The sequence below is a fragment of the Antrostomus carolinensis genome, unplaced genomic scaffold (genome assembly GCF_000700745.2).
Source record: "Antrostomus carolinensis isolate BGI_N321 unplaced genomic scaffold, ASM70074v2 scaffold27933, whole genome shotgun sequence".
Lineage (NCBI taxonomy): Eukaryota > Metazoa > Chordata > Aves > Caprimulgiformes > Caprimulgidae > Antrostomus > Antrostomus carolinensis.
In genome coordinates this window covers 423-15780 of record NW_010307692.1, presented here as the reverse complement: position 1 = coordinate 15780, position 15358 = coordinate 423, and the positions used below count along the sequence as shown (strand labels likewise).

Sequence of the window (15358 nt, the reverse complement as noted above, 5' to 3'; positions counted from 1 at the left end):
TGCACCACCACCCACGGAATCGAGAAAGAGAAAGAACTCTCAATTCCTCCTCTTAAAACTTACCTCAAAAGCTCAGTTACAGATGAATTGGGCCTCTTCTGCATTGATAGCAGCTTTCATTATCTAACAATATTCTAAGTTTAATATATCATGTAGTAAAACCTGTGTTGCCAGCGAATGTGTCTCACCAAATGTGGGTTTCCCCATGTCAAAGTGCCCACACTTCCACTCTTTGCTTTCTCTGTGGCTATGAGGATTCAGAGAATAGCTGATGAGGATTGTTTCAGGAAGGTAGCCCTGCTTTGGCAGAGGGGTTGGACTAGATGATCTCCAGAGGTCCCTTCCAACCCCTGTGATTCTGTGATTGCCTGATTGCTTCAGCAAGTGCCCACATGGAGCATTCTCTCTGGAGGAGCAGTTTGCTGTATCTCAGAGAGAGCAGCTCATTGCCCTTGTCAGTGGGAATGAAAGTGGGACTGAGCAGCCCATCCCCACACATGAGATCCAAGAACCAAAAGCTCATTACTGTATCAGTTACTGACACACAACAGCATCAAGTGTGATCTCCTTCCCACTGATTTTTAAAAGCAGCTCCAACCAACGCATCCACCCTGGCTTACCGTTTTACTGCTTTCTGAGCCAGCATCCTGTTGCCTGCCAGGAATGTGATGCCACCCAAAATGGCCAAGTACTTCAGAGTCTGGAACATGTTGAGTTGAGTCCAGTAGACATACATGAGTCCCAACATTGCTGTGGAAAAAAAGACAAAGCCTGAAATTGCATTTCAAAGACCAACCATTTGTTATCCTCGGAATAAGCGTTACATTGTACTGCCAGGTCTGAGCATTGGGTTTCTGTCTCATCTCAGAAGTTCTGAAATGGCAGATCTAAAACTAAACGTTATTGCCAGGAGAAGGCAGTGTCTGGGTCTCTGTACTGGAAAAAAATGTGACCCTGATGGCTTGAAACCAGCTCTCTCGTGGCAGAATTACAGATGTATTTTAGACATTAAGGGCTATTAAAAGGAGGAGGATACTCTGGATTCCAACAGAGGATATTAACATTTGCACATTTGTAGGAGCTTACAGCTTTATATATAAAGCTTTCAAGGAAACTGGTTTGGATTAAGCAACACACTGTCATTTGGGAAACAGTAAATCCAGTGTTCTCCTAACTTGCTATGTTTTTGACGTTCTGTCAAGACAGTAAATAACTGCACAACCAAGGGCACAATAAAATTGATGGGGAAAAAAATAATAGTCCAGCCAAAGAACAAGAGTAGCTTTCACTACAAGAGCTTTAAAGAAAAGATGTAGATAGCAGTCCTGCAGGTTTCAATCCCCACAGAAATTCCCTGCTTACAAAGGATAAACACGCAATAAAGGAAGTGTGACCACTGGAAATAAGTTCTATTAAGTACAGATAAATGGTGTGTGAGAGGAGCCTGGATAATGACCGCTGTTATAAGCTGATGGCCAAAACAGGTTTATCACCATATTAACAATCATGAAAAGCAGGAAGGCAGATGAAAACAACAGCACAAATGTTATGCTATTATGTCATTATAGTTAATAGACCACAAACCCATTAACTACCAGGGCTCTCATCAGTAACTCCCAGGTGAGAAGGTCAAACAAAGCAGAAAGCCTCTGACACTTACCAGCATGTCCTATGTGAAAAACAATGGTGCTGGGAGCAAAGCTGAAGTTGGAGATGTTGGCACCTATCTTTATCCACTGAAAGGAAAAGAAACACAACATAAGTTACAACAGCCTTGTAAACACCAGCTTTTATTTTAAACTTCAGTATCTTTCAACCCTGTCTGCTTTAAGTTCTCCAGTGAACACAGTGTATTCTCTACAGAAGCACTTATTTACTGTAAGAGGAAAGAGTAGCAATTTTGCTAGACAGCACTTGTTGAGCTCCTTTAGTGAAAATTTCTCCTGCTGCTTCTGACTGGCCAAAGGCAGTTCCTCAATTATCTTTCTTAAACCGAGGAGAGGGCATTGCTCCAAATCCACATTTTCCAGAAAAAACAACATTGCTATTTCTATCCAGCTGAATTAATTTTAAATACAAGGACAAAAAAAAAAAGTTCTAGTTTTGGAGTCAGCAAAAGAGCTATAGATACAACATGTTTGCTCATAAAAATGATTTCAGTTTTTAGGGTACAAAAGAGAAAGGCACAAAGGATGGAAAACAGGAGCAGCAGCAATGAGATTTTTCATTAAAATGTCATCAACATGTATATTGTGAACTCCAGAGACCAGTGGACACGACTATCTGAACACCAGCTTTCAGTGAGACTAGCTAATGGGAAATCACTGCCAAGCAAGTAAGGGATCAGTTTCATCCTCCAAATAAAGAATAATTTAACTTGCCTAGATGAAATTTTGTATTGCATTAAGTTCCAAACACTGATGTGATGATGCAGTGAGTAGCAGTAGATGTTTCAACTAGACACACAAATGCCAATTATGTCCATAAGTGGGAATCAATCTGAGAGGATTAAGTAACACAGATGTTGTGATAGATACATTAAGTGTGAGCCAGAATCACTCTTTTTTTCCCTGTGAAAGTCTAATGTTAGTTATAACTTAATTTGCCCACTGAAGCACACTGAAGAAACTCACCCCACTTACTTCTACTTGGCAGCAGTGTTTTTCTGTTATGACTATAAATTAAAAAAAAAACCAAAAAAACAACAAACCCACAAAACCAACAAAAAACCAAATGGTTTAGGGAAGAGGTAATACCAGACCAATGCTCTGCGCTGCCATTTGCTAGGTGCAACTGCAGCACTGCTGTGCTAGTCATGATCAACCATGGGTTTTAATGAGAAGTTTAGCTGGGCAACCTCCTAAGTGACCTTGGACTGAACAGGAAAAAAATTTCTACTTCTGTGGCTCAGGTCACTCACCAGAATGAGCAGCAGAAGCAGGGGGGAGAGAACCAGTGCTGTGAAAGTGTTAGATACCACAGTGGGAGGCCTCTTCTCAGGTTCCCTGAAGAGGTGCTGCAAACAAACAGAACCAACTGATCATCAGGAATCCCTGGTGCTGTTTCCAGACATTCCTTTGGAGGACAAGCATGCCTCTTAAGGCAAAGGCTGACTCTTTAAAGTAGTGTCCATTCCAATCTCTGCATGTGTCACCTCTTGCACAGGTAACTTTTCCTTGCACTCACAGAAACACCTGTTTGCTTGTCATCAGCACAGATGGCTGGAGCAAAGCAAGAGAAATCTTCAGAGGCAGAGAGCTTTCTGTGGTGCCTACCTAGTCAGATTTTCATGTTTGAATCTTCCCAGTGACACCAGTTGCTCTCTCGCAGGTTGGGGACACAGTTTATTTATTCATATGCCAGAAGACTGCAACAAATACCTTTCCATTAAGCAGTAACTCTGGTCTTCCTTTAATTACATTATTTAAACAGTATTAATTTTTTTTAAATGAGAGATGACTTTTCAAAAATTAATTATGATGAGAACAGATAATATTAGTAGAATTAGCCCCCCATCTTCACACATAATTTTTGTTTTTTACTGTACCTGGATTTCAGGTTTGGGAACAAAGAGGTTCTTGGACTGGACTGTGGATGGCACATCCTCTTCTGGGAATTTAATCACAACATCAGCCTGAAATGAAATTGTGCAGCTTCATGAAGTTTGATCTTAACATATTAAAAGTTTTATAAAACCTATTCCATTACTGTGGCTACTTCCTTATTTGTCAATCTACGATTTACCTGATGGAAACTAAGAGAAAGCCACCAGATTTTTTTAAGAAGCAATTCCTCCTAAACAGAGGCAGTACACTAAGTTGGGATTATTTCCAGCATAGCAAGCACAGAAAGGCCAAAACTTCAAGTACTTGCTGTGAAATTACAATCAAACCCATAAACATTCTGAAGTTTCTGTTCCACCACATGATGAATATTTCAGTCTCACTTTGATGCTTACTTAAAAAATTAAAATGAACAGCAAGGCTCAGAGTTCATAAATGGGCACAAGGATTCTGCTTCCCTACAAAGGACAAAGACATCTGAGCTTTTTTTTTCCCAAGCCTGTACCATGCCCTCCTGTTCGACTGCCAGCAATCTCAAAACCACATGGACACGCTCCCAGCTACATACCACATTCCACAGGATTGGATTGTCGAGAGTGGCATCTCCAATTATCAAGTAAAGAGTGTAGGTACCAGAGGCAGAGTCAAATTCAGTCTTTCTTTCAGAGGTATCCAGTTCAAACTTGTATACGTTCTTGCTATCTGGTTCTGCAACAAACACGACCTCCTGGCCAGTCTTTTGGTTGTGAAGTCGGACAAAAGTCTGAAAGGAAAGATTGTAACATTACTGGAATATCTTGTAGTGCATTTACAGATGTCAAAAAAACGAGAGAGATTTATTCCCAAATCAAAAAGGACAAAATTAACAAAAGCTGGAGTATAAACTGGGAGCTGGGGTGTCCAGATCCCCGCAAATCAGCAAAGTTCAATGACTCTTGAGTAACTACATTAACACAGGACGAACAGAGGCCCACTTGGGGTACAGGGCAATGTATTGAATGCTGCTTGAGAGGGTATGTGCAACAGCACACAACAGGGATCTAAGCATGTATGGAGATTTTTTCCTTATTTTATACAGAAAAAAACAAATTTTAAAGAAAGACTAAATCCAAGGACTTTTTCAGCAAACAACCTATACTAAAAAAATCAGAAGCCTGCTTTCAATGAAAGCTTGCTTCACAGACTACCTGTGCTCATTTAGTTAAATAAGACAAAATACCAGAGCTAGAAGAGGCTTCACTAACACAGAGTCCAAACAAATGAACTGAATCCACTTCCCATCTAGCCAGATCAGTGATCTTTCACAGTTCCTATCAGAAATACAAGGCTTCTCAAAAATCTATCAAATCTTTTAAAGAGCAACTGTCACCTCGGATGCTTCAAGATGGAACATCTCAGTTATACTGTAATGACAGAAGTTTGTCCTAACCTGGTGAGGGATGAGTTCAGCTCCACTGTTCACATCTATCAGCTGGAAGGATAAAGCAAAATTCTGATGGCTGTCAGCAGTGAACGAGCCCTTGGCTTTGGCTGGGTAAGCTACCCTAGGAGGAAAAAAACCAAACAGAACTGAAACAATCTTCCAAGAGAAGGTTTGGTGTTCAAAGAAACTGAGGCGTGCAAGCCTGTCCAGCAGTACTGCAGTGCACTCAGCATAGATGAGCTTTTTTATCAAGATGTCAGGCAAATTAATATGTCTGTCTTCTATACCATAAATTTAATGAAAATAAATCAATGGAATTTTTTAGCATGATTTTTGTGAGCTATATAGCTTGCCCATTTTCAAGTAAAACAGTTGTTTGTTTTAAGGTTCAAAGGAACACCAGAAGAAGGTTTTGCTAATACTACACCTCACATCCCACTTAGCCAAGGATATGCTACAATCAAAGGTGTGATGGCAGCAGAATAGAAAAAACAGGCACTCAAAACTTCAGCAGAGGAAGGCTGTATCAACACACACACACACACACAGGGGCCTCAGAGAGGTTGTGCAACCTAAACTAAATATCATGCATTACAGTTTAACTGGTGTAAGTTAAAAAAAGCCACAAAAAACTGCATTAAGTTGAAGTACACATAGCAATGGTACCACCACATCCCCCTAAGCACAGTGTACGTGTTGCCTTAGAGCATCTCTACCAAAGCCCAAGAACACTACAAACAATAACACAACTCTTAACTTGCTATGGTGAGGTGCCAACAAAGGAACAGAAGATTCTGGTTGCCTAGCTTCTCTTAGTACTTATTTCAGCATTAAGGAAAAACACCTATAAAAATAATAAGCATTCTCCCAATGAACTCATAGGATTAAGAGAAACAGCATGGGTGTAACTCCCTAGTTATTCCAATACAAGATTCCTCTGGTTTAGCTGAAGTAGATAGAACTCAGAAGACCTCCAGTCTGCAGCCAGAGCTGCCCCTTAACGGATCACATACACAGCATCACTTTACCTGGTTGTTTTTGGCGCAATGCTCTGATCTTTATCCACAGTAGAAAGATCTACATTAGTAATCCCAACTTCCGTGGAAACTTTCACTTTCAGCTGCAACAAACACAACAGAAAATTACTCAGAGCACTCTACATATACTAATTATGCTCAAGTTCACTGCAGAAGCTTTAGCTCTTCTCTCCCCTTTTCCAGAGAGGGTCTTACACTAAGCCAAAGACAGAACCCAACCTGAACAGAAGGATCTACAATAATTTACCTTCTGGCAAAGCTCCTGCATCAGTCACTAACCCTAACCTATTCCCTTCAGCCAGCTCTGGAGACACCAGCTTCTCAGTTGTGCTGGAGCTAGCTGCCTTTTGGAGAACTGTTTTTAATCAAATAGTCCAACTATCCAGATCCAACTAGTTTTCCTTTTAAACTAGCAGAAAGTAGCTATTAAAGATTACATCATACACGATACAACTTAAAGCTGCATGTGCATATGTACTTCTGCTTACTGGATAGCAATCTGAGATGAGAGAGGTCTCTGGACAGCAGCCAGCTATGCCTTTGTGGGCTCCTAAAGCCTAACAGGTTTCTGCTGATTTTATTACCAGCAGGCAAAAGCCAATACCTGCACTTTGTTCAGCCAGCCTGCTTTTGGAGTCACAGCATTTATCACTCAGTGCAGGGCAGCCAACAAGGCCCTGCCATTTATCACCCTCCTTTGTGCTAAGTGCAGTATAAACCCTGAGCAGAGAAATTACTTCCTGCCCTCTCCCCAGTCCCAAACCACAGACCATCCAGGCAGTGAACCTCGGTGGGTTTGACCGATTTCAATCCTTCTCTCAAACATAAGCAGTTACTGCAGTCTGTAGTTTTTAATTAACCCATTTGTTCTCACAGCTTACAAATGCTCCCCTGGAGAATTAAAGTTTCATTGCCAAGATATTTTTCAACATAGACTACAATTTGTTAATACAGGTTTGCTCATGTGAACCAGCCCCACACCCTCACCCTGAAAAATAATTCACAGAAAACCAGTGGGAAAAATATCTAAAAACATAAACCAAACTATTCAGGTCAGACTTCAAACACAACAATCTTGGCAGTTCCTTTACAACAAAAAGTGTAGTTTAAGATAGAGGTCACCCTTGACAATGGATCCATTAACACACAGATTATCCAGGCTAACTTTAGTAAAGCCTTAGTTTGTTCCAAGATGGGAGCAAAGAAAGATGGACTAATGAAATATTCATTTAAAAAAGTTACATGAAGGCAACTCAGAGCTGCTGCACACAACCCCTCCAACTGAACAGTACACAAACATCTCTCAAATATTTTAATGCCAGGAAATGCAGTCTCTGCCTGGAGTAATAACCCACTGGTTGAGCTCATTACTGTCAAAACGATGGTGCATTAAGGACAATTAATGCTAATAACATTAAGGAAAAAAAAAAAAAAAAGCAGCTCCCCCAGCAGTCCTCCCCCATAACAATGTGTCTTATTAGAAGAGGTTCAGACAAAGCCACCCCAGCGTTAATGCATTCCCAGCACTGCCTCTGTGTGCCAGCGCCCGCTGAAGCGGGACCAATCCATCCCGTTCTGACACCCCTAAGTGCCATTACTACTACAGTGACAACATCACTTTGATCCACCGAGTAAAGGTCAGCAGTTGTAAATAAATGTCTTCCTCTACTCCAAGCTGACTGTGTTGTAAGACTTCAAAAGCTAATCTTTTCCTTAAACAGGTGATTGAGGGCAAAAGCTAACGCTGGCAGTAGACATCACTGGCCAAGAGCATTCTCGGCTGCTGACACCGAGGTGACTATGAACAGTCACAGAGGTCACATTCTTCTCACTGTAACAAACTTCAGGAAAGTAAAACTCCAAGTGTTTATACAAAACTTTTCTTCAGAAAGGTGTGGTATAACAGCTTTTGTCACCAAAAAGTGGGTCTGTCTGCACGAAATGAAGACTTCATTTGCATTTGTTTTGGTCAGTGTTTCTCAACTACAAAAGTATCTCCATATACACAGTTAGGAGATGCCAAAAGACCCGCTTGACTCTCTTCTAGGGCCCCAGAGCTTACACAAAGGGACAATAACAAATGCTCAGCTTCTATACACCAAACAACTGCTAGCCAAGCCTTGAGATTTACAACCTCAAATCTTGAATGCTCTGAAGAATTAACATTCTTAGTAAGTGTTTCTGCATAGCTACTTTGGACTGTGATATAAACACTTCCACTGCTGGCCTTTGCTGTCAGATCAGCATCTAAGTGAAAACTCAGCTTTGAAATTTACACAAATCTATTTTGATCATAAACCTGAGTCAAAATCCTATGCATATGCAATAAAAATGCCATACAACTGGCAACAACTTAATGGGTAGAAATAAAAAGCTGTTTCAGTGAATAGGCAGAATTAAAACGCTATCAAAAAGCATACCCACCTCAACTTTGTTAGCAATAAATCGCTTGTCTCCATCAACACTGATAGAGAAATCGTAATATCCGCTTGCAGGTTTCACATTCATGAAGTTCAGCTCAAAGACATCTCTAACAAAAAAAACAAGTTGTTAAGTATCCTCTGTGACACTAACAGCAGCCTACAAATAGGGAATATTTTGCTACCAAGAAGTCTCTAGCTATGCTAGATTAAACAGCACAAAAGTAACATTGCTAAGTACAGCAGGAAAATAATTCTTCAAAGTTCCTCTGAAGTCTGCACAACACTGCAATTCCCCACTCTCCATCAGAAGAAAAAGCAACAGAAATTCACCATCACGACCAAACGCGCTCAGTCATCTGTTACCCACAAAACACAACTACAGCATTTGAGTCTTCCATCCTACAAACATCTCTCTGGCAGGAGAACACATAAGGAAAATGAGTCCAACACTATTTAAATAACCCTGTTTACCCAACAAAATGTAAAAATAAGATTATATTCTTACCCTGACAGAACAAATGCTGTCTGTTGAAGGACAGTGGCTTTGCTAGATGCAGACTTGGCATAGTCAAGCTTTACAGAAGCTTGAGTCAGTGGCTGGGACATAACATTGGTCACTTGTAGCTACAAGAGAAAAACCAAGGATTTTGGTGAAATCTGCTGTTCCAGAAGGAATGCAGGAGCACAGATGGCTCACCACCCCCCTGCGTTATACACCCAGACTCACCTAATTCCCCCACCCAGCATCCCAGATTCATCTAATTCTTTCTAACACAACTGGGAAAGCCAAAGTTTGCAATCAGCAGAGCTGACTTCCACACAGGGTCTTCTTGAGGCAGCGTCTGCTAATCCCTGGGTAAGCAGAGGTCCCTGAGAATCCCTTCACAAAAGCACTAAAACCCCCCAGACCTACTGGAACCAGAGTCCTGGAGCTAAAAATGAAAGACATCACCTTACACATTCAGTCAGCCCACACCTATAACACTAAAAACTGAGCCAAGAGATGAGTTAAGATCTGGAGTTAAGGACTCACCCTGAGCACGGGCTGCTGATGAGACACAGCTGCAGGCCCATCGGGGACAATAATGACAGGCAAGTGGTAGCGGTTCTGGGATAAGGAACCCACGGCACAGGCAACGCTGAAGGCCTCTGAGAGTGTCTCAAAGTTCTTCTTGCTAAAAATTGCATTCATCAGCTGGATGATTTGATCCTGAAAGAGGAAAAGCACATCACAGCAGCTTACCACAACACTGCACACTGGCTCAGTATAGTGTTATTAATAAAAACATAATTCACAAAGACTGTTTAATTTCTCATTTGCTTTAAAAATAACTCAAGTTATGAGGTAACCCCAAATTAGCTACCTTTTGAACATCACATTAGCATTCTTATTCTTGGCTGGAGGTTCCAACCACAACTGCTGTAATTGTGCTGAAAACTTGCAAAACCAGGATGTGGATCTACCTCTTCAAACTATGTGTTTCAGAATGAAAGATGTCATCAGCTCAACTACCCGGGCTGCATGCAGCTGCAAAAAGACAATTTGGCTCCAGAAGCCGTACAACTGTCTTCATAACAGTGGAGAAGGACTAGGCTAGACATCCTGGCTACTAGCCAAGCTGGGAAGGCCACAGAGAGATGATGCAGAGCATCCTAATAGCTCTGGAAAGAGTCAGTCCAGGCCCATACAGGCTTATCCCCCTTAGGCCTAGCAGTGTCCTCAAGCTAAGAGGATTAAAGCAGTACCACTGGGAGCACTGAGCCAGTTCTGTCTCTGGGATGTGCCAAAGCTAATTTGGTCTCTCCAAAGTAGGAGTGGGACTGCATCCCCCAGCTGGATTTGCAGTCTGACTTTGTAGGGTGAGTGTACCTGAGCCACACTCTGCAGGGTATGTCATATTACCCAGATTCTTCCATTACTCCCTGCTAGTCTGGAAAACAGCTGGTTTGGTTACCTGTACTTTGATCCAACCAAAGGACTGTGGGCTAAATTCTAATCAGAAATGAGAATAATCAAAGACAATCTCAAATAAAGCAACAGGCCTACAATTTATCAACCTAAAAAGAACACTTTTAAATGAAATCCGCTGCATCTCAAAATTTTCACTCTCTTACTTGTATTAATGAGCACCAATGTACATGGTATAACTAGAGAAAGCATCCAGAGAGATGCTACTGACCTCCTGCATAGCACAAATCCTGCAGTGGCTTTCTTTTATATGCAGGGCATGGCACAGGTCCAGATCTTAATCAGCAACTGACACTTATTTAAATTAGGGGGGGAAGGGAAGGGAGGAGCTATTTTTTCAAATACTACATGTTAATTTGTAAAGAGTTTTGTGGCATTCTGGAGCCACTCTCACCATTCACAAGAGATAAAGTTTTAAGCCCAAACAAAAGCACTCTGACAGCACAATTCTGAAACAATACTAAACAATTTTCCTTAATTGGTCTTTTTTTTTTAAACATCATTTGGACGCTGACAGTTTGAATTGTGTGTAGCAGAATCACCACCTCAAAAGTGACATCAAAATTACTTTGCATTAGTCTGTTTGGCAGCAGCATGGAAGAGAGCCAGGAATGAACTCAGATGTCTTACACTGGCTTCTGTCTCAACCCTGCCACTTTGGCTTGTGCTTCAGGGAGCTGCCATTCTCAATCAAAAGTACATCTACCTCAGTTAACTTGTTGTGGAAAAAAAAAAAATACTAAGTGGATAGCTTGCAGTAATGATTTCTACCTTAATTAAGCTCAAAAAGAATTTCCAACAGTCTTTCAATTTAGACAAGTTTTTCCATCTGGATTTCTGTAGGCACATTGTACTGATGCCATCTCCCTTCTGGGCACTCTGAACTAGGGTGCCTGCATTTCCTCACAGGTAAATAACATCTGCAAAACACTTTGAAACGCTGTAAAGAGCTAGACAAGTGTGAAATATCAGAACAAACTCTGAAACAAGAGGGGGTTTTTTTCAACAGCTTGTCTCAATAAACAAAGAAAAACTAAGCCTCACTGGCAATTTCCTTCTGTACATTTGAAAAAGTAAAAAAAAAACCACAACCAAACCAAATTCAGCGTGTGATCTTGAAGGTGGAATTTCCTCCTACATTCTTTTACTCAGAATTCCCTCTGAGAGCAGATCCTTTGTGAGCTACAGTGCACGAGGGAGGAGGAGGCAGATACAGACCTCCTTCATTGCTGGCTCTGTACCCACATGGTCCGACAGCTTATAGGCAGCAGCAACAAATAGTGCAGTAGTCTCAATTCCTTCTTCAAACTGCAGATAAACTCCACCCAAGTCATCCAGGCGAGCAACAAGATCCTGATAGAAAGAGTTATTAACATTTAAATAGCATCCTACTAGGTCCACAGAAGGTAACTGTTACACCAGGAATCAAGAGTATCTGTATGGGATCACTGAAGTAATTTGTAACAGCCATTTAGAAACAGGAAGAAAAAGAAACCTTGAGCTTTTAGGGGATTTAACTCTATTTAAAAGTGATGACTTTGTGTCTCAGCCCACTGTGAAACAGTTAGAACTCCAGAAGAAACACTGGCTTGAAAGGAAGAGCCAAGCCAACCCACATCATGCAGGCAAGGAATTAGCCAGATTGGTTTTTCACCATTTTGTGTTTCACATTATTACATCTTTTAGTATTACAGAGGTCTGATAAATTCCTGAATAATTAGAGAGCATAGCGTGTTCCTACCTCTATCTCCTCAACAATGCCACTTAGATCTGCCTGCTGGGACAAGTAAGATGCCGTCTCCAAAGCCTGGATGGTTCTTAAACAAGAACAAACAAAACCAAACCATTGTATGATTTTCCTTCCTTAAAAGACAAAAATCGTTCAAATCAAAGCAACTACAGTTTCTATTCTGAATGAAGTGTAAACCAGCTGTTTCTGCATTTGGTTAACTCAAGGCAATGAAGCTGAAGTGATTGAGTGGAAACTTAGAATTAATTAGGGAATGCCACTTTAGCTGCATCAGTGCTGCTGTAAACTCAGATTCAAAGGCAGAGAAGAAATCAGACTTTGATCCCTGCACAGCACAGATCCCCAGACTTGCTACTGAGGCTTCCAGGAATCCATTTTTTTTTATCAACAAAGCAAGTTTTCCAGTTTCCCTTTCTTCCCTAGCTTTTAAGGAAATCTCTATTCTCTTCTTTCACAGTAAAAATACTTAATTCTTTGGTGACAAATGCCAAGATTCCCTCTGCTTAGTGGCACATTTTTTTCCACCTCACAGTACAGGCATCCCAACCTACAAACAACGGGGCTGAAGAAGAGCAGCAAGCCTATTGCAGCTGTAAATGACTTGGGACCATGGCTGGGTTTTAAGTCAAAAAATTGTTGTAAATCTTTTTAAAAGATGGGGCTTCTTTGGGATGTGTCCTCTTTACTGATCAGTATTCTTGAACTAAAGTGAATACATAAGCTCATTTGCAAAATCACACAGAAAATAGCCCAAAACTGTTTTTTTCATTCCCTGAGAGGGACAATAACAAACTGGACAAACACATCAAAACAAACTGGACAAACAACCACTCTACTACACCTGTATTACAAAAATTAACTGTTAAAATACCCTTCACTCCAAAATCCAAGAGCCTAGAGGAGAAACACGCAACAGTGAATCATTTCCATCTGAAAGACTTACGCCAGCACATTTTCTTCTTTGCTAAGACGAGCAGTAAGAGCACTAAGTGCATCCTGAGATGCTAAAGGAAGGCCAAAGCTACTCAGGGCCCCAACGGCGTGGAAGATCTGGGTGATGGAGGAATCCTCACTGACAGCTGCAAGCAGCAGCTCCCTGGTGTCATTTGAAATGGTAACCTAAGGAAGAACACAGGGAACATGTTGATTGACACTTGAGAAAACGAGGCATTCTGTCAACTATCAATCATAGAATCATAGAATGGTTTGGATTGGAAGGGACCTTAAAGCTCCTCCAGTCCCAACCCCCCTGCCATCAGCAGGGACACCTTCCACTAGACCAGGTTGCTCAAAGCCTCATCCAGCCTGGCCTTCAACACTTCCAGGGATGGGGCATCTACAACTTCCTTGGGCAACCTGTTCCAGCATCTGACCACCCTCACAGTGAAAAACTTCTTCCTAATATCAATTAGTCAGGATAATCCACAATTCAGATTTATCCTGGTAACCTGCAACTGCCTTTCACCTGGCACCACATCACCGTGCAGCAGTCGGTGGTACTGATGGAAAATGGGGCTTGGACAACCCCCCACACTTCAACAAGAGTGGGCTGCATTTGTATCACTGCTGGTTTTGAACACAGGGTTTACATACAGACAGTTTATCATCTGCCCAAAGAGTTTTTAATTGACACAGCTGCTGTGAATTCTATTAAAATGGGCTGTCTCCTTTTTTCTTAGCCACCAACATTTAAACAAGAAACATTCCCTCAAAATGACTCTGGATTACTTTACCTTGTACAGAGTACTCCCAGACACTCCATGTGTTATTTACCTAAGACACAACAGAGTACAACCCACTAAAAGAAAGTTAAAGTAGAAATTACACATACAATAAAACTAAGAAAGAGATCAGAGTAAGTCCCTCCTTGGTGACAGCTGTTTTCAGAGCTCAGGGCTCCAAACCCACCTCACAGCCAGACAGAATGTGGATGGACTGTGCAGCATAGAAGAGGGAATCAACACTGCTGGAGTCCACGTGGGATTTGATGAAACTGCACGCAGCCTGTGAAGAAAGAGAAGTTAACTTACTGCAACAGTCTGGATTTAAGCCACTGTGAGGAGATTTAAATGATACTCTAAGACAATTCCATGTACACTGCTGTGTGTTTTTATACTGAAAAAAGGCAAATGAAATCCGTAGTAATATCTGTGATGCAGCAGAGCCCAGACCCCCCCAGATCCTACTCTGCTAAGTGCTGCACGGAAACAAAGGTGGTTTCTACTAAAAGAAAGAAATGATTTTCACATGATTTTTCATAATAGATTCTTCATAATAGATTTTCAACTGCAACCAGAATTCAAATTTAAATTGAGTATAATTATAAACCCTATCAAAAGTAAAGTCCCATGTGGACATTTAATAGGGAAAATCTCCCAGGATAGAGAACAGATGAGCAGAAATTCTGTGGGTGAGCTTCCTTCCCAGCTGTTTATCCCACACAATCATTAATGGATGCAGAATATAGAGTTTCAAAGCATACAGAAAGAAACGTAAACAGCTACAGGATGAAGGCAAGCAATGAGAATGCTCATTAATCTATAGCCAGTTTATTATTAACTGTTAATTAGACAGATGGATCATTAAGATTCCACTTTAACCAGAAAATAACTAAGAACTGCTCATACTCAAAGACCAGTGAGTTATGTATGAGGAGAACAGGTCTTTACAAGCAGGACAGGAGTTTAATGTTACAAGTGCCTAGGAATACTGACATGTGTTCAAGTGTTATGCCTAACTATTATTTTTACTATTTCTACCTTTTAAATAGTCTCACCTCATGAAGAGCTACGCTGTCCAGAAAAAAAAGTCTCATCACAAACCTCAAGGAACAAATAAATCACAACAGTTTACCTGCAGAAGCAAAGGCTGTATTGTCATTGCCAAATTAGGAACTATTAAAAAACTGAGCCACACGGACATAAACAAATGCAGCAATTCCTAGCCCAGCCCACAGACAACCAGTAACTGAACACAGCAAGGTGTGCAGTGTGGTGAACCACAACACCTTCAGCAGCCTCACTGTTAAGAGTTTGTGGTGCAAACGCACAACGCTCCAAGAGAAACTGAGTCTGAATGGTTTAGAAGCACTGAACTAGCTGAATTTGTGAGGAAAAACAAAGATGTTTACAGCTCAGGTGCACAGGTAAGCAGGCAGGCTTATGTAAGTGGGTTGTTATATGGACAGCCTGCA

At 41.1% G+C, this 15358-nt stretch overlaps 1 protein-coding gene across 1 annotated transcript; it reads right to left on the bottom strand.

Annotated features, from left to right (window-relative positions):
• Positions 1-616: 616 nt before the first annotated feature.
• Positions 617-15045, bottom strand: RPN2 (ribophorin II). The gene is made up of 15 exons (XM_010165528.2): positions 15019-15045; positions 14074-14169; positions 13109-13284; positions 12157-12232; positions 11634-11768; positions 9480-9656; positions 8952-9070; positions 8448-8553; positions 6015-6106; positions 4993-5107; positions 4132-4326; positions 3548-3634; positions 2921-3016; positions 1661-1736; positions 617-750 (listed from the first exon to the last, which is right to left on the bottom strand). The coding sequence occupies exons 1-15, from the start codon at positions 15043-15045 to the stop codon at positions 617-619; spliced, it is 1707 nt and encodes a 568-aa protein (XP_010163830.2).
• Positions 15046-15358: the final 313 nt, after the last annotated feature.